General features: G+C 39.7%; 1 protein-coding gene across 1 annotated transcript; it reads left to right on the forward strand.

Annotated features, from left to right (window-relative positions):
- Positions 1-1,514: 1,514 nt before the first annotated feature.
- On the forward strand, positions 1,515-19,152 carry LOC107850551 (WD repeat-containing protein PCN). The gene is made up of 11 exons (XM_016695156.2): positions 1,515-1,821; positions 4,922-5,065; positions 6,053-6,356; positions 6,442-6,505; positions 6,642-6,755; positions 6,902-7,064; positions 14,099-14,252; positions 14,389-14,984; positions 16,887-17,068; positions 17,384-17,644; positions 18,594-19,152. Exons 1-11 carry the CDS (start codon positions 1,660-1,662, stop codon positions 18,910-18,912), a joined length of 2,463 nt encoding a protein of 820 aa, XP_016550642.1. The 5' UTR covers positions 1,515-1,659; the 3' UTR covers positions 18,913-19,152.
- Positions 19,153-20,560: the final 1,408 nt, after the last annotated feature.

A 20,560-nucleotide genomic window follows, 5' to 3' on the forward strand; every position in this document is an offset into this window, starting at 1 on the left:
AAGTATGCTAAAGAAGAAAGGTTAGAGAGTGGGAAAAAGAAAAAACTACTTCATATAAGAGCCAAAATTTTAAAATACAGCAAATGAAGAGTAAAAAAATTCTTCAAAGTGTAAGTACACTTTTTTTCTTTGTCTTTGTTCTTATGATTCCTGCTTCTTATTCGGCTTATACATGTTTTTTCCACGTTTTCGCTTTTTCTGCTTTTACTTCTTCTTTCGCTCCTTATCTGCCCCTTCTTCTATCACCAAATTTGCTCCTTGTCTGACTCTTTCTTCTATCACCAAATCGATATCAATGAAATTTATAACATATAGCAAAATTCTATCCTATTTTTGTTAATGTACACCGCACAAAGTAATGAAAATGAGATGTTGAAGGTATATTATATGGTTGTTTATATAGTAATTGTTTTAAAGTTTTAATGGTGCAAAAACCTTTCAAATTCTATTTAGTTAATGAAGAATTATGATGTAACTACAAGAATTTATTTAGAGAAAATTAAAAAGTCTTTTGTTAGAGGTGAAGATTAATTAATTTTAATTTAAAATTTTTATGAAAAGACCTAAAAAGAATAAAAAAAAAGATAATTGCATTTCCTGATCATTGAAGTATGCCACACCAACAACCTTAAATGTCTCATTTATATATATAGAGAGAGATAGTTACACATAGAAATATAAGTTTATTGAGTGATCGGTTTAACCATTAACTAAAAACCTAATATCAATAACCTAATATCAATAAATCATTAATATTTTTATGGGAAAAAGTCACGGTATAACTCTTCTTTTTTAAAAAAGCCCTGGACCTATGAACATAAAATGTCATGTTGGATATATTAATGCCACATAATAGTCATTTCCTATTCTTTCTCAATTTGAGTCTTGGCTCATGTAGTTTAGATACAGTTTATATACCATATTGATACAATCTATATACAATATTAATACAATTTTCAACTTGAACCATTCGCTCTTTTTCTAAAAATATTTTCAGATTTTTTTTACTACAAATTTTTTAACTAAAAATTTTTTTGCTTTTTTTTAGTTGTTTAAAAATAATAATTAAATATAATTATATAAAAACGGTATAATTGTTATATAGAATATGTATCTATATAAGATATATGTTATAGAAATTGTATAATTCAATCAAATATGTATATGCATAATATATATAAAATCATATAGAAAGTACATAAAAATTATATAATTGTGTTTATAAAATGTATAAAAAAAAAGTAGAGTTATTGTATAAATTGGCGAAACTATAGAATTTTCGTATAGAATAGTTCTATGTATAAGATATGTATAGAAACTATATAGAAAGTGAGTAGAAACTGCATAGAATAAACCAACAAACTAAAATGACTAAAAAGTGAAATTTAAATTCCATGATCATTCTCGTAAAATTTATTTGATTTGAAGTATCATTTTTGTCCTTTCCCCCATTTTTATCTTTTTTTTTTTCATACCCTACGTTTATACCGAGTTGACCCGAAAAGGCCCAATTTAGTAATTGAGCTTTAAACCCTGGTTCATTCAACAACCTATCCCCTCTTTTTGGCGTCCGCCTCCATTACTCCACTATGATTGCTTTATCTCCTTCCTTCTCTTCAAATTACTAAAAGTACTGATTGATTTTTGTTCTTCTAGAAAATGCTGGAAGTTTCTAGAAGCAGCTCAGTAGAGTGGAAGCCGTCGCCGGTTGTAGCGTTAGTTACTAGTGCTGATGATTGTAAAGTTGCTGCTGCGAGAGAGGACGGGACGGTTGAGATTTGGCTTGTTTCACCTGGCTCTGTTGGATGGCACTGTCAACTTGTATGATTATATTCATACTTTTTTTTTTTTTTTTTTTGGATTTGGAATTTTATTTCTAGGTGTAACTTTAGTGCATCGGGCTGTTCCTTTTCTATTAGCTTAGAATGTGCTCATGTAGGTACTGGGTGTATTTGTTATCAAATGTGCATAAATGGAGCAAAATAGATAGTGATGATTTACATAATTGAGATATTAGGGTCCTTTTTTTGTTTTGATAACCATGATGTCGGGGCTAGTTTCTGTGGACCTGTCTAATTCTATGGGGCACCTGTCACTATCCCACCAGTAAGGTAACCCTGCCCACCAAGGCTTATGACAAATGGGACGAAATCACCGGGTGCTTAGGGTCCTTTTTAGTTATCAAAATTGGAATAAGGGTTGTTGTTAAAATTTTTTTTTTTTTTTTATAACTTAGTAACTTAGAGTGTATGGGATGTATTTGGAATCAAATGTGTTTAAATGGAGCAAAATAGTTGGTGATGATTTACCCTAGTTGAGATATTAGGGTCCCTTTTTGTTTTGATAACCGTGGTGTCCGGGCTAGTTCGTGCGCTCCTGTCTAATTCTATGGGATACCTGTCACTATCTCATTAGCAAGGTAACTCTGTCCACCAAGGTCTAAGACTGGGACAGATGAGAAGAAATCACTAGGTTCTTGAGGTCTTTTTGTAATAAAAAATGGAATCAAGGTCGTTGTTAAAGTTTTTCTAAATAAACTTAAGATTAGCTTAGAGTGTGCGGGGTGTATTTGGAATGAAATGTGTTTAAATGGAGCAAAATAGATAGTGATAATTTACATAGTTTAGATGTTAGGGTCCTTTTTCTTATTAATCGTGGTGTCGAGGCTAGCTTGCGCATCTTGACTAACTCCATTTCATACCTACCACTCTCCCACCAGCAACAGGTAGCAACAGGTACCAAGTAACTCTATCTAGGCTAGGACATATGGTAAAAAATTACCTAGTGTTTGAGATTTGAATATGAGACCTTATGGTTCTTAACCATTTCATTGACCTGATTGAGATATTAGGTTCCTTTTTTGTTACCAAAATTGGAAGTAGGGTCATTTGTAGGGTGATTGATTTTTTTTTTGGGCTTAGTATGTGCTCATGTACTTTGTTGTTTGTGGAATCAAATGGGTGCAAATCGAGCAAAATAGATAGTGATGATTTATATAATAGATCCTAACTAGCTTGGGATTAAGATATTAGGGTCCTTTTTTGTTAACAAAATTGGAATTAGGGTCGTGATTATTGCTATTGAGTTTTTTTTTTTTTACATTATTTTTGATTTAAAGTAGCTTAGAATGTGCTCACCGGATGGGTTTAGATGGAGCAAAATAGAAATTGAATTTGGGATTAAGATATTAGGGTCCTTGTTTGATATCAAAATTGGAATTAGGGTCATTGTTAATGCAATTTTTATTTTTTTTTATTTAGAGGGCTAGTGCGGGTGGGTGGGGCGTAACTAGTAGGAGTGATTTGGGGTAGCCTTACTAGTAGTCGTACGAGGGTTGGGGTGAGGGGTGTGCGCCCGGTTTGTTAGTGTAGAGTTTTACTTTGTGGGTGTTATTTTCTATTATTCCATGCTTGTTTCATGTTTTATTTCGACTTTATTTACTGTCTTTGGTCCTGAGCCGGGGGTCTATCGGAAACAACCTCTCGACGTCTTCGGAGGTGGTGGTATGGACTGCGTACATTTTACCCTCCCCAAACCCCACAATGTGGGAATACACTGGGTATGTTGTTGTTGTAGGGTAGCTTAGATTGTGAATCAGATTGGTTTAAATGGAGCAAGATAGTGTATCGACCCTAACTAGCTTGCAATTGAGATGCTAGGGTCCTTTTTCTATGACCAAAATTGGAATCAGGGTTGTAGTTAACGCGTTTGATTTTTTTTTTTTTTTGATGTATGTACAGATAATATATGGAAATCCTAATTCAAGTCCTTATTTTTTGATATAGAATAGCTTAGAATGTGCTCACGTACGTACTAGGTGTGCTTGGAATCATATGAGATTAAATGGAGCAAAATAGATTTGTATAATCGGTCCTAACTAGCATGAGATTGAGATATTATGGTCCTTTCCTGTTATCAAAAAATGGAATTAGGGTCATCGTTAATGTGATTTTTTTTTCTTTTTTGGATTTAGAGTAGCTTAGGATGTGCTCACGCATTGGGTGTATTTGGAATCAAACGGGTTTAAATGGTGCAAAAATAGATAGTGATGATTTATATCATTGATCCTAACTAGCGTTGGCATTGAGATATTAGGGTCCTTTTGTGTTATCGAAGTTGGAATTAGGGCCGTTGTTAATGCATGCGAGTTTTTTTTTTTTTTAAATTAAGAGTAGCTTAGAATGTGCTCACGCACTGGGTGTATTTGGAATCAAATGGGGCTAGATAGTGCAAAAATAGATAGTGATGATTTATATAATTGATCCTTACTAGCTTGGGATTGAGTTATTAGGGTCCTTTTCTGATATCAAAATTGGAGTTAGGGTCATTGTTAACGCGTTTTTTTTTCTTTTGATTTAGAGTAGCTTAGAATGTGCACACACACATACTGGGTGTATTTGGAATCAAATGGGTCTAAATGGTGCAAAATAGGTAGTCATGATTCATATAGTCTATCCTAACTAGCTTGGGATTGAGATCCTTTTCTGTTATTAAAATTGGAATTAGGGCTGTTAACGTGATTGTTTTTTTTTTTTTCTTTGGTGATTTAGAGTAGCTTAGAATGTGCTCACATACGTACTGCATGTATTTGGAACCATATGGGTTTAAATGGTGCAAAATAGATCGTCATGATTCATATAATCAATCCTAACTAGCTTGAGATTGAGATCCTTTTCTGTTATAAAAATTGGAATTAGGGTCGTTGTTAACAATTTTTTTGTTTGAATTTAGAGTAGCTTAGAATGTGCTCGCGTATGTATTGGGTGTATTTGGAATCAAATGGGTTTAAATGGTGCAAAATAGATTGTTATGATTCATATGATCTATCCTAACTTGCTTGGGATTGAGATCCTTTTCTGTTATCAAAAGTGGATGTAGGGTGGTTGTTAATGTGAATGTTCTTTTTCTTTTGTGTGTGCAGATAATACATGGAAATCCTAATTCGAGGGTTTCCTCATTAGTTTGGTGTCAGTTGGGGTCGAGAAAGTTGCCTGCAGGTCGGTTATTTTCGTCCAGCATTGATGGATCAGTTTATGAGTGGGATCTTTTAGATTTGACTCAGAAGGTATCATCCACAAACTTTAGCAACATCTTTTGTTGTTGCTGTACGCTTTTCAGAAACTAACTTGAGTGGCACTGCATTCTTCTCTTTCATGATACCTCTTGCTTGCTACTTCCTGTTTGTTTGAAAGTAGAGCCAACTCCAGCAAGTGAATTAGTGCGATGAGTGCATGATATATTGATTGATCAACTTGGAGGAACTACCTACACCAACTATGTTCGTTTGAGGAGTGACTGGTGTATGGATAATGAGTGATTTCTGGTCCTTAAAAGGTGTGATTATTTAGCAGTAAAACGAAAATGACATGTATTGTGTTGAATGGTAGGGCGGATTCATGTAACAGAGGTTTGTAACTGAGGCATGGTTGATTGATGTATGAGTGGATAGAAGTGCAATTAGCATGATGAACTTCTCCACTGCTCTTTTGATGAACATAGAAAATAAGGCAACTTGAACTACCACATAAAAGGAATTTGAAATTTCGTCGCGGTAATTTTCATTATGCAAAATTATGTGATGTTATCTATTTCCCTCCCTCTACCAATATTATAGTTTTTTCGAGTACATAAATTAGTGGATTTCGTTAGAACTGTGTGTGAAAAATCAACCTTTAGCTTCCATTTTATAGTGTTAAGAGTCTCAAAAGAGATGAATTCCTCTAATGTTGTTGTCCCTTAATAAACTCCTAAACTGAGTTTAGCATAGTCACAAATGGCAAGTACTTTTGGTAAAAGCTTACGAGCTGCATAGCTGTAATTGTGTAAGATGCTTTGTTGTTCCAGTGTCTTGCATGGATTTGGCGTAAAAAATACAGTCTATACGGCCGTGCCATCGGGGATTCGGGTCTTAAAAAATACTGTTATACGGCTGTGCCATCGGGGATTTGGGTCTTCCCAGATCAATATACTTCAAAATCCATCCATTTTCTTACCTGTAATTTAGATTTGGTTTTGACTACTTGAGAAATGTTGTTTCTATGGTTGCTTGCAGGCAGTGCTAGATTCCATTGGTGTTTCAATATGGCAGATGGCTGTGGAACCATGCAATGTTTCACAGCTTCATCAAAATCTTCCAAAGAAGTCTGAGAATGGCCATGTTAATCTTACAAATGGTGCTAGTAGTGATAGTGAGAGCAGTGAAGGTGAAGAGGATGATGACTCAGTTGTTATTCACGTGGATGATGTTAGTGAAACTGGTCGAATTGCATTTGCTTGCGATGATGGCTGTGTTCGAATCTACACTGTTTCAGATGAGAAGAATTTGTCTTATAAAAGATCGTTGCCTAGGGTCAGTGGTGAGCCTACTGCCCCTCAGAGTTATAGCGCAAATATCTGAGTGTTGCTTTGTGAATTCCATAGTTACTTTTTTGATAATTGCAGGGCGTACGTTGAGCGTCACTTGGAGTTCTGATGCAAAGAGGATATTTTCTGGTAGTAGTGACGGGTATGTCTATTTTGAATTTAACTATGTGCTGTACATTTACTTATTGATTTCTGATGAATACTGAATTGATGCATGCTTGTTTATTCTTCATGCTGGTCCACGGTGAAAATTCTGAGTGGAGATTGTTTCTTTGCAGGTTTATAAGGTGTTGGGATGCCAAGTTTGCATATGAAATCTACAGGATAACAGCGGGTCTTGGAGGTTTGGGTAGTGAACCTGATCTATGCATTTGGTCATTACTTGCATTGAGGTGAAGATCAAATTTGCAACTCTTCCATTTTGGAAAGAAAGATAACAACGTAACCCCCCCCCCCGGGCGCCGCAAAAAAAAAAATCTCGTGTTTTCTGAGATTTTCCATTTTCATAATGCTTCCAATTCCATCTTCTTGTTTGCAGATGTGGTACCCTGGTTAGCGCAGATAGTAGTGGGAGTGTTCAGTTCTGGGACTCCCAGCATGGAACTCTTGTACAGTCACATTCCTGTCATAAGGGTGATGTGAATGCTTTAGCAGCATCTCCCAGCCATAGTAGGGTATTTTCTGCTGGTTCTGATGGTCAGGTACATAAACAACACTCCCTAGCGTAAGAAAATTCTCTGTTGGCATGTCATTTTTGTTCAATCCACTAGGATCTCACTGACGCCATACTTGTTTACCGAGTTGTTGATGAGCTGACTGATAATATGCCAAATGAAGTTCCATGTTTATGCATTTTGTAGATAATACTATGTTAATTGTTGAAACCAGCAAGGGTTTCAGTTGGAAGTTTGAGCTATGGAAAACCACTTTCTGGATTAAGTGATTTAATATAACTGTATAAGTAAAAGTAATATAGAATATATGTATTTCTAGTTTAGAGGTAAGAGGTATGGACTGTGTACATCTTACCCTCCCCAGACCTCACTATGTGGGAATACACTAGGTTTGTTGTTGTTGTATTTCCAGTTTAACCAACATGCATATAGTGAAGTTGAGGTGAAATTAGGCAGAATTACTGTATCTAAATTCAGACAATTCAAATATCTAGATCTCTATGCTTGTCCCAAACTATTTGTTACGAAAAATTTGATACTTGTCCGAAGTGTATCAATACCACCATAGGGTTACTAGGTCGTCTCTCACAGTTTAAACAATTTGAAACTTGGGACAAATTTGAAGGAGATGTAGGGGGGGGGGGTGGGGGGGTATTGTTAGAAGTACAACAACAACAACAACAAACCCAGTATATTCCCACAGAGTGGGGTCTGGGGAGGGTAGAGTGTACGCAGTCCAAACCACTACCTCTAAAGAGGTAGAAAGGCTGTTTCTGATAGACCCTCGGCTCAAAATTAAAGACAGTATACAAAAGCATCAAAAGCAAGGAACATGATAAAATAACCTAGGTACGACATCCACAGAAGATTGTACATTGCCAAACAAAGAACACTAAAGTCCACCTAATTACTGGCTATGACTCATCCACACCATTAGCCCTCTATCCTAATGTTTTTCCTCCATACCTTCCTATCCAGGGTCATGTCCTTAGTCAGCTGTAACTGCTCCATGTCACGCTTAATCACTTCTCTCCAACATTTCTTCGGTCTACCCCTACCACGCTTGAAACCTTCCAAGGCTAACCTCTCACACCTACGAATTGGGGCATCCGTACCCCTCCTCATCACATGACCAAACCATCTCAACCTCTCTTCCCGCATTTTTTCCTCCACAGATACCACTCCCACCTTCTCCCGAATAATATCATTCCTAACCCTGTCAGCCCTTGTGAAACCACACATTCAACGCAACATCCTCATTTCCGCCACTTTCAACTTCTGGATATGAGAATTCTTAACCGGCCAACACTCCGCTCCATACAATATAGAAGGTCGGATTGCAATTCTATAGAATTTGCCTTTTAGCTTGTGGGGCACCTTGTTATCGCATAAAATACCTGAAACGAGCTTCCATTTCATCCAACCAGCCCCAATATGGTGAGAGACATCCTCATCTATCTCTCCATTCCCCTGAATCATAGACCCGAGATACTTAAAACTATCCCTCTTGCAAACCGCTTGAGAATCCAACTTCACTACCACCTCCTCCTCATGCCTCGAGTCACTAAACTTACATTCCAAGTACTCCATCTTGCTCTTGCTCAATCAGAAACCTTTAGACTCCAGGGTTTGTCTCCAAACCTCCAGCTTATCATTAACCCCTTGTCGCGACTCATCAATCAAAACTATATCATCCGCGAAAAGCATACACCAAGGCACCTCGCCTTGTATATTCCGCATCAACACATCCATCACCAAAGTGAATAAAAACGGACTAAGAGTTGATCCCTGGTGCAACCTTGTTAAGATTGGGAAACGTTCAGAATCTCCTCCCACAGTCCTTACCCGAGTCTTCGCCCCCTCATACATGTCCTTAATCGCTCTGATGTACGCCACCGGAACCTCTTTGGCCTCCAAGCATCTCCAAAGAACCTTCCTAGGGACCTTGTCACACGCCTTTTCCACGTCAATAAACAACAACAACAACAACAAACCCAGTGTATTCCCACCTAGTGGGGTCTGGGGGGGTAAGATGTACGCAGTCCATACCTCTACCTCTAAAGAAGTAGAAAGGCTGTTTCCGATAGACTCCCGGCTCAAGTCACGAGATACCACACAAACTCATCGTACAGCACAAAACTAGATTACATAACATAAATACGGCACCCATAAGTATTAGAAAACAGAGGAAAGCACACAGATTCGTAATAAAACATGGAACACAGAATCATAACAAGAATAAAACCCCACCAAGTAATTCCCTTCACTAGCGACCCAAATCGGCCCTAGTCTTCTGCCCTAATTCGTGTCCTCCAGACCTTCCTATCTAGGGTCATGTCCTCGGTGAGCTGTAACTGCTCTATGTCCCGCCTAATCACCTCACCCCAGTACTTCTTCGGCCTACCCCTACCCCGCCTAAAACCATCCAACGCTAGCCTCTCACACCTACGAACCGGGGCATCCATGCCCCTCCTCTTCACGTGTCCGAACCATCTCAATCGGGCTTCCCGCATCTTGCACTCCACTGGAGTCACACCAACCTTCTCCCGGATAGTCTCATTCCGAACTCTATCCCCTCTAGTCAGCCCACACATCCAGCGCAACATCCGCATTTCTGCCACCTTCATTTTTTGGATGTGGGAGTTCTTAACTGGCCAACACTCCGCTCCATACAACATGGCCGGACGGACTACCACCTTGTAGAATTTGCCTTTCAGCTTGGGCGGCACCTTCTTATCACAGAACACCCCCGACGCAAGCTTCCACTTCATTCATCCCGCCCCAATACGGTGCGAAACATCCTCGTCAATCTCACCGTTACTCTGGATCACGGACCTGAGATACTTGAAACTATCCCTCTTACATACCTCCTGTGATTCCAGCTTCACTACTACCTCATTCTCCCGCCTCACGTCATTAAACTTGCATTCCACATACTCTGTCTTGCTTCTGCTCACCCTGAACCCTTTAGACTCAAGAGTTTGCCTCCACACCTCTAATTTGTCATTCACACCCCCTCGAGTCTCATCTATCAGAACTACATCGTCTGGAAAAAGCATACACCAAAGCACTTCCCCTTGAATACGCCGCGTCAACACATTCATCACCAACGCAAACAAAAAGGGACTAAGAGTAGATCCCTGATGCTGTCAAGACAGTGAAATACTCTGAGTCTCCTCCCGCCGTCCTCACCTGAGTTTTCGCTCCATCATACATATCCTTAATTGCTCTGATATATGCCAGCGGTACTCCACTCACCTCCAAGCATCTCCAAAGCACCTCCAATTCCCCTAACACAATAGCTCTATCCCCTTCGTCATTCAAGAGCCTATGAAAGTACGACTGCCATCTATTCTTAATGTGGCCGTCCTCCACCAACACTCTACCGTCCTCCCCCTTAATGCACCTCACCTGATCGAGGTCACGACCCTTCCTCTCCCTAGCCTTAGCGAGTCTAAACAACTTTTTCTCCCCTCCTTTCCCCTGTAACCCTGCATAAAAGCTCTCAAAAGCGGCCGTCTTAGCTGCCGTGACTGTTGACTTAGCCTTCTTCCTAGCTAGCTTGTACTCTTTCTTGTTTACCCGCTTCTCTTCTTCGTCCTTACTCTCAACCAATTTAGCATACGCCCCTTTTTTGGTCCCCACTTTCTTCTCCACCTCTTCATTCCACCACCAATCTCCCCGATGATGCCGGGCCCGGCCCCTAGAAACACCCAACACCTCACTTGCATTCTCCCTGATGCACCTAGCCGCCGTATCCCACATACTATCCACGTCCCCCCTACACTCCCACACCCCCATTCCCGCCAACTTCTCCCCTATCTCCCACGCATTCACTGGCGTCAGGCCGCCCCACTTAATTCTAGGTCTACACTCCTTACTCCTCCTCTTTCTATTCTTCTTTATACCCAAATCCATAACCAAGAGCCTATGCTGGGTCGAAAGATTCTCACTCGGGACGACTCCACGTCAATAAACACCGTGGGAAAATCCCTCTTCCTCTCTTTATACTGCTCTACCAGTCTCCGCACAAGGTGAATTGCCTCAGTCGTGGAGCGACCAGGCATAAAACCAAATTGATTCTCCGAAATAGGCACAATTTTCCTCAACCTCCGCTCCACTACTCTCCCAAATCTTCATCGTGTGACTCGACAACTTAATACCCCGGTAGTTGTTGCAACTCTGAATGTCACCCTTGTTCTTATATACGGGAATCATCGTGCTCCATCTCCACGCCTCAGACATCTTTGCTGACTTGAAAATATTGTTAAACAAGTTGGTCAGCCACCGTAACCCTGCCCCGCCAGAGAACTTCCAAAAATCCACCGGAATCTCATCGGGCCCATCGCCCTGCCCCTTCGCATCTTTCAAATAGCCTCACTAACCTCCTCTACCTTAAAACGCCGACAAAAGCCAAATTCGCGACACTTCTTGGAAAGCTCCTACTCCCCTAACACAACGCCTCTGTCCCCTTCATCATTCAAGAGCCTATGAAAATACGACTGCCATCTTTTCTTAGTGAGGGCATTTTCCACCAAAACTCTGCCATCCTCCCCCTTAATGCACTTCACCTGATCCAGATCACGACCCTTCCTCTCCCTAACCTTGGCTAGCCTAAACAACCTCTTCTCCCCGCCTTTCTCCTCTAACCCCTTATACAAACTCTCAAAGGCTGCTGTCTTAGCAACCGTAACTGCTAGCTTAGCCTCCTTTTTAGCTAACTTGTACTCCTCCCTGCTCACCCGCTTCTCTTCTTCATCCTTGCTTTCAACCAACTTACCATAAGCCGCCTTCTTCGACTCCACCTTCTTCTTAACATCTTCATTCCACCACCAATCCCCCTGAAATCGGCCAGACCAACACCTCCCTAGCAGACTCCCTGATGCAACCAGCAGCCCTATCCCACATACTATCCACATCCTCCGTACTCCCACACCCCCTTCGCCTCCAACTTCGCCCCTATCTCTAAAGCACTACCCGGAGTCAGACTGCCGCACCTAACTCTAGGTCGACCCTTCCCACCCCGCCTCAACTTGCCCTTCTTGATAGCCAAGTCCATCACTAGGAGTCTATGCTGGGTCGCAAGATTCTCACTCGGGATTATCTTACAATCCTTGCACAAAGCTCTATCTTCCTTTCTAAGCAGTAGAATGTCAATCTGGGTCTTGGCTACCCTACTACGGAAAGTAACCAAATGCTCTTCTTTCTTCGGAAAGCTGGAATTCACTACCACCAATCCAAAGGCCCTCGCAAACTCCAAGAGAGCAGCTCCCTCGTCATTCCTAACCCTGAACCCAAAGCCCTCATGCATATCATCGTACCCTAACTGCAAAGACCTGATGTGCTCGTTGAAATCCCCTCATATGAAAATCTTCTCCGAACTAGGCACGCCTCTAACCACCTCATCTAAAACCTCCCAAAAACTCTTCTCCTCCTCCTCGTCCAGGACCACCTGTGGCACATACGCACTACAAATATTCAAAGTAAATCCCCCCAAAACCAACTTGATAGTGATAACCCTATCACTAACCCTTTTCACCTCCACTACCTGCCCCCTAAGCTCCTCGTCCACTAAGATGCCTACGCCATTTCTACGCCTATCACTACCTGAATACCACAACTTGTACCCATCTACTTCCCTAGCCTTGGAACCTACCCACTTGGTCTCCTGGACACATGCAATATTAATCTTTCTCTTCCTAAGAATCTTAACTAATTCTATCGACTTACCCTGCAGGGTCCCAATGTTCCACGATCCTACCCTCAAAATATCAACTCTCTTATCCCTTCCCTTAATACCTCGCACTCTGCATCTCGAACCTAACCCAACTCCAGCCCCCGAACCCACCCCCAGCCCACCAAGACCCCCAGGACATGACCCTATTCTACCATGAGCCACCCAAGCCACTACTCAACACAAAATACAGCAAAGGCTAAAACAACAGTAACAATAAAAGGCACACGCAAAGCACAGCAAAATGCAAACAAGGTATTGTTAGAAGTGAAAAGTGCAAAAAGAAAAACAAGGGCCCTATGGATTTAAGCCAGAAACAAATAACACGCTTCACAATCTTAGAAGACTATCAAAATGAACATTGCACAAATAAATAAAATAACTAAGTAAACAAGAACTTTACAAAAATAGTGCCTATTAGCAAATCTTTCTGGATGCTTGTTTAGATTTCTTGCTTCGTCTTCATTCAAATCAGATTTGCTTGCATAGTGCAGGATAGAGATGTTTTCTTAAGATTTCTTGCTTACTTTTTCCATTCATGACTTCTAGTATATCAAAAGAAAGAACATTTATTGTTTTCAAAGATTCAAAGTCAAACTCTTAGTTTTAGAATCTATAGAAGGTTGTGAATTGAATTAGTGGTGGGCTAGGCATGAGAAAGGCAGAAAATTGATGATGAGGGAAACAGAGTGATGGACGAGAAACAGAGGCGATGTATTTGTTGATATGTATGGAAGAAAACTAATAGAGACTACTAACTGCGCGAGATGCACTGGGCTTTAGTTGGTGTGTGAGCAAGGTCAGAGGAAATTGCGTGAGAGTGGGAATGCTGACAGCAGTGCTTTGAGATGCTCCATTTTTAATGACAGGTTGAATGCTTTGTGAGTAGAAAAAGATAATATGTTCAAAGCATTTATAATTGTTAGTTGCTTTAGTTGGAGCACATGAGTTGAATAGTGTGTCTAAAGAAACAAAAATATGTTTCAATCATTTTAATTATGTTGCTTGAGAGGCTTGACTTCCATTTTTCCGGTGTTCATGCTTTCTGTGTTATGTTTTTTCATTTTAGAAATAACTTGGAGTTGTGTGTAAAACTTCACTTTCTTTTTTATGTCTTGCAATCGTTTTTTAATTGCTTAAAGGTAAAGGAAAGTGAAAGCAAAAGGCAAAGGATTGACCACTGACTAAAGCAGAGGGTTTCTGTGTTTTTATAAGAATGCATCTATTATCTTCTTTGATTCTATTTGAGATTTCTCAGCTATAATTGTTTAGAGAACTCAATTTAAGCTTGCTTTTGTAGCTGCTAATGTTTTGCTACTGTTTTTAGGTTATACTTTATAAGCTCTCAGCCAATGAGGTTGGGTCTCATGATGGAGACATTTCTTCCGTAGTCATGAAGAAATGGGTTTATGTTGGTCATGTGAGGGCCCATACACATGATGTAAGGGCCTTGGCAGTTGCTGTGCCCATCGCTCATGAAGGTTCGTTATTTAGTTGTGCTTGTCATTCACTGAAAATGATGTTGAAATCTTGATTCTGTTTTAGTTTGGACTTTCGGTTATCCCTTTATTTTGGTTTGGTTACACTTATTGTTTTAACTTTTCTTCTCTTTATCAGAGCCCATAGTCGAACAGAAGGCAAAGAAGCATCGTTCTAGGGAGAAGCCCCTTGAGTTTAGTTATCATAAATGGGCACATTTGGGTGTGCCGATGCTTATCTCAGGTGGTGATGACACTAAACTTTTTGCATATTCTGTAAAGGAATTCACCAATTTTTCTCCACACGATATTTGTCCCTCACCTCAGAGGCCGCCCATACAACTTGCAGCAAATACAATTTGCAGTCAGGCTTCTTTACTCTTAGTTCAGGCATCATACTGGATAGATATTTTTTGTGTTCGTGTTAAAAATGGGGCTGTGTCCGACAGCGGTGGCCCATCTGGTGGGGCTGCAAGAACAGATCTAGTGGCTCGCGTTAAGTGCAAAACTTCGAGGAAGATCACATGCAGTGCACTTTCTCCTTCAGGTGTACTGTTTGCTTATTCTGACCATGTTAGACCCTGCTTTTTTGAACTTAAAAAGAGTGGTGATGGCAAGAGTGCATGGTCTGTCAGCCGAAGGCAGCTCCCTTCGGGACTTCCATTTGCCCATTCAATGATTTTCAGTGCAGATTCTTCTCGAATGATGATAGCGGGGTGTGACAGAAGGATTTATGTAAGTAATTCTGTCGTCCAATTTATTTTCTATAGTTTTAAGTGATAAATGTGTTTCATCTTTAAAACTAGGATGTATCTTTTGTGGTAAAATCACTTCTGAGCTGTGAGTAGGTGACTTGAGAGCTAGAACCTATACCATGAAACGATGTAGCGCCAAAGACGGTCAATACGTGGAATATGTTGGTATGTAAAATCATTTCAAGAGGACAGTATAACAAGAGACAATAAATGACGACAAAATTCAAATTAAAAGTAAGTGGAGACAACCGGAAAGGAATAAGAATATAAACTAAACTTATAATTGACTAAGGTAAATTTATTTTCTTTGATTATTTGTGGGAGAAAGTAGTGAATCGTCATAAACCACCATGTGAGCGCATGAAGTCTGATCTCAGCCCGATCTGCTAAGCCGTCCTATGCCTTGCTGTGCATAGGACGTGACATGACATAATTTGCTAGCAAGTATCCATGGTTAGCCCTTTTTTGGGACACATGAAAGAAAAAAGAGTATCCGTCTGACACGACCCGATCCAGGGCCCTGGCCGGGACGGGCATCCCGAACCATCAAGGCCCAAGAGACCCCTGTAACTCCCCAACCCACTAGTGATATTGTCCGATTTGGGCCTAGGCCTGCATGACGTTAAAACGCCTCACTAGGGAGTAAGACTTGCTTACTTATATACCCAGCATCCCTCCTGTGTTTTGCCGATGTGGGACTCCTTATCCTAAATTGGGGTGTTACATACACCCCCCTTATGGGCTCAACGTCCTCGCCGAGGTTTGCCCCATGGAATGGAATTTGCCTAGACTCAGGACCGAGGTTTACCCCGCCTTATCGGGATTTGCCTAAACTCAGTTTGAACTCTGGCCCACATCGACAGGGCTGACACAGGAGCGACTCTGATACCATTCTGTCATGACTCGAGCCGGGGCCCTGGCCGCGACGGACATCCCGAACCATCAAGGCCCGAGAGACCCTTGTAGCTCCCCAATCCACTAGTGATATTGTCCGCTCTGGGCAAGGCCCGCACGGATATTGTCCGCTCTGGGCCCAGGCCCGCATGGCTTTAAAACGCGTCACTAGGGAGTGAGACTTGCTTACTTAGATACCCAGCATCCCTCCTGTGTTTTGCCGATGTGGGACTCCTTATCCTAAGTTGGGGTGTTACAATATTATTTGCTCATTTAATTTCCTACAATAAAGATAGACATTGATTCAGCCCAGGGATCACCTTTCACTTTGTCCTTCTAGTGCATTTGAACCAGCGTTGAAAATGTCACCTTTCACTAACTTTGCCCTGCTTGTGAATTTGAATCAGTGTTAAAAAAGGTGTTCGCTCCATCGCGTAAAGCGGCAAAGCGGAGTGATGGGAGATGCCCTCTCTTTGACATGTCGAGATGTGATAGCATTGAAGCTTGTGCTTCCAGTGACGAGCTGACAAAGCAACAAGCGATGACTTTGTTGCTTCTTACCTCTGAGCTTTTATCATTAAAAGGGAAAAAAGAAACAAAAAGCCAGACAGTTACCCAGCTAATCAGAACCCAGAGATGGTTCTCTGTAGGAATTGGTGGAAACTGTGGGGGATGGGGGTGTAGCATGTCAACGAAAATGGAGGAGAGAGTCGGGCTGTAACTGATGGGGAGGGATTATAGATCTTATTGCTTTCATATTTGCCTTCACTTGTTGACTTGCCTTCACTTCTGTTGTCAACAGTAATGTCCTCTTTGAGTTAATTTTTTTCTTCAGAAGATGCAGGAGTTGACGTATATTGTTAATTTTGACCAATGTTAATGAACAATAAAAAGTATCAATCCTATGATAAAGTGTAGTTGTACTTGAGGTTTAACGGTGGTGTTTTCGTGAATGCATATAGTCTCTGACACTTGTCTTCTCTTCCAGGTGGTTGATGCAGTAAGCTTGGAATTAGTTCATGTTTTTACCCCTTTCCGTAAAGAACACTGCGAAGAATTGCCACCAAATGAACCCCCCATTACGAGAATGGTCACTAGTGCAGATGGGCAATGGTTAGCTGCTGTCAACTGCTTTGGAGATGTATATATATTTAATCTAGAGATACAGAGGTACTGGGCCTTCTCTGAAACATTTATCTAGTATCTGATCTATCTTTTAAATTTCCCCATTGTTGTTATGTTTTGTTTCATAAACTTCTAGGTTCACCATATGACCAATAGACATTCTTTATATCAAAATTCTTCAATCATGTTGTTGCACATTGAAAATAAGTAAAACATTTTTTCCTGCATTGCACGTTTATCTAGAGTAGACTCCCGTTTTCCACGTGATAATTTTAGCTGTGAAGTCAATTCAATATCTTTGTGGGACCTTCATCTTGCATTTCCTATTTGGGGCACTGATTGAATTTTACTGTGTAACAGGCAACATTGGTTTATATCAAGATTGAATGGGTCTTCCGTTACAGCGGGTGGCTTTACTCCTAGAAATAGCAATGTTCTTATAGTATCCACATCTTCGAACCAGGTATATGCATTTGATGTTGAAGCTAAACAACTAGGAGAATGGTCCAACCGGTATACATTCTCATTGCCGAGAAGATTTCAAGAATTTCCTGGAGAAGTGATTGGGCTCTCTTTTGCTCCTTCTACTAGTTCATCATCTGTCATTGTCTACAGTTCAAGGTGTGTATTTTGCAGTTTTTGCAATGCCTTGTTTTTAAAAGTTTTTGTTACTCTTGGTCTTCTGCTTTCTTATATAGTTGAATCCTTTTGCTGGTATTTCACCGTAGGTTGTTTTAATGTGCATTAGCTTATCCTGGCCTTTACTAGATGGGGTCTATTAGGAAATAGCGCTTCTTTTGGAGAATGGTGAATCACATAAAACACGGGTTGGCCTTTTAATTGGAGCTAAGTAATAAAGAAATGACTTAACTAGGCTTGTTAATATGTTTGGATACAAAGATTTTGCTTTTGCTGCATCTAGGCACATCAACACACATCAAAAGAGGCAGTCAGCACGTCTGACATGCTGCAGATTGCTGTAGTTCAATCATTATAGCTGATGAGATTGTTTAAAGCAATTTACTAGCTGAAAGTTCTCTCTTTCTTCTCTTTTGACTCTCTTAAGAAATCTAATTCCTTATCTGCACAACTGCACCCAAGGATGTGGCCTAGTGGAATGAGAACCATGGGGTCTCACGCTCAAATCCCAACCAAGACAAAAAACACTAGGTGATGTCTTCTCATCTGCCTAAACCTTGGTAAGCAGAATTACCGGGTAACTGCGTTGGTGGAAGGTAATAGGTACCCGATGGAATAGCTGAGGTTGACACAAACTGGCCCTGACACTACATCATTTTAAAAATAATAAAGAAATCATATTCCTTATCCATCCTAATTTTGGTCCAAGTCGTTCTTAGGAGTGTTCAATTGAACGTGCAACTTAATTATGAAGAACAACCTGTGGCTTAAATATTTTATGAAAATTTTCCTGACGATGCACTAGTGTCCTGTTTCCTGCATATTCTGGATCTTTCTCGAGTTCTTTATATGTTCAGCTTCAAAAAACCTAATTGCATTGTTTCAGTGCTTTAATGTAACATGATTAACATTTTATGGTTTTATTCTGTAGGGCGATGTGCTTGATTGACTTTGAGTTGCCAATTGGTGATGACCACGATACTGACGTAGCTAATGGTCAAGATTTAGCTTTGAAGAAGCTACATAATAGCTCTCCTGCAAAGGGGACTTTGAAGCGCAAGTTGAAAGGGAATGATTTAGATTTGAAACAAATTGGTAGAAAGAATTTTGAATTTTGCGCTTTCAGAGATCCTGTTTTATTTGTTGGACATCTTTCAAGAACTTCCACCTTGATCATAGACAAACCTTGGATTCAAGTGGTTAAAACTCTTGATGCCCAACCCGTTCACAGACATATTTATGGGACATAACTTTTTGTCTCAGTTTTTGTTACAACTTACTAGGTGATGTTTCGAGGGGAGTATTCAGCCCCCTTACACACTTTAGATTCTTCTATGTTGTTAGCTGGAGTTTGGGTGCGGAAAATGTTTGAATCAATTCTCATGTTTCAGTGTAGCTTCATTCCATCTGCAGTTCTATAGAAATCGCGTGGACGGACCTGTATATATAACTTATGAGCTTTACAAAGTGTATGCTAGCCTGTTCAGATATTGATTGATGTTTTTCATGTATCAATTATTTTTTCCAAGTTTCTGGATAAATCAGTTTTGCCCTTTGAAATTGAAACAAACATTTTGGTGATCTGCAATGTTAAAGTCATTTTCTTGTTCTTCGATTCTACTCCTCTCCTTTCTTGCTTGGGTTATATAGGATTTGTTTTTACTTGATTCAAATTAACTTAATTGCATAATGGTAAAAATTAAAGCAGAATTTGACTAGCATTTAGTTAGCAACCACAAGATATACAAATCTGTCTTTTCTGATTTTCTTGGATTTTCGAAGTTTTGAATCATAAAATTTACTTGTTCTATCATCAACCTTTCTTACTAACAACAACAGTAACATAACCAAATATAATCTCACAATGTGGGGTCTAGAGAGGGTGATGTATATGCACACCTCATAACATTATATTGGAGGTAGGAGGTTGTTTTTGGTAGACCCTTAGCTCACACAAAAAAAGTCTAAAGCAGGAATATAGAAAAAAGTAGAAAACCTTTATGTAAAAAAAGTAAAAAATACTTATGGTCAAAAGGTGGTTGCTGTTTATTTCAAAGTTTACGATTAGATAGTTTATGTGCTTCACAACTACTTCAAGTATTTCCCCTGTTGATTGTTGTTTCCTTCTACACATGCTACTTCAACTTTTTTACTTTTTAGTCAAATTTTGGTGTCTATTACTTCAATAAGCTTTATTTTGGTTTCAATAATTGTTGTGATTTGTTGTGGTACTATTCTTTTCCTTTTCCCGAAATAGCTTATTTACTATCACTTTAATATGATTTACTTGAGTCGTGGGTCTTTCAAAACAACCTCTTCACTATACATATTTTCTTTTTTAGACTCCACTTGTGAAATTACACTGGATGTGTTTCAAAGAGTTATTACGGGTTTGAAGCAATTTTCTGAAGGAAATGAAAACAAAAAAAAATATAGTATATATACTCGTCCTTAACTTTGTCTCAACTGACACCTATGCCCTTCAAGTGTGTATAAGTAGACACTTAAACTTGTATAAAATTTAATAAGTACACAATACGTCCTACGTGGCGTCTTATGTGGTGTCTCAGGCAAATAATTGTCTCGTAAAACGCGTGTGTCTATTTTTTAATTTTATACAAATTTAAGTATCTACTTGAATACATTTAAGCTTGGAGGATATAGATGCCAGGTAGAGCCAACTTAAAGGATACGTTTATTTATTATGCCAATATAAAATTAGCCCTCTTCATCAATATCATGCATTTCATGGGACCAAACCAAATTGTTAGTTATTGAGAATCTCTCTCCTTCATGCAAAATGTCATTTTCTCACTGGTAAATATCTTGGGAGTTTTGAGGTGACTAAGTCACATATATCCTAATTTTGGGTAGACTTGCAGAAGATTTCAGTTTTCA

The sequence above is a fragment of the Capsicum annuum genome, chromosome 12 (genome assembly GCF_002878395.1).
Source record: "Capsicum annuum cultivar UCD-10X-F1 chromosome 12, UCD10Xv1.1, whole genome shotgun sequence".
Classification (NCBI taxonomy): domain Eukaryota; kingdom Viridiplantae; phylum Streptophyta; class Magnoliopsida; order Solanales; family Solanaceae; genus Capsicum; species Capsicum annuum.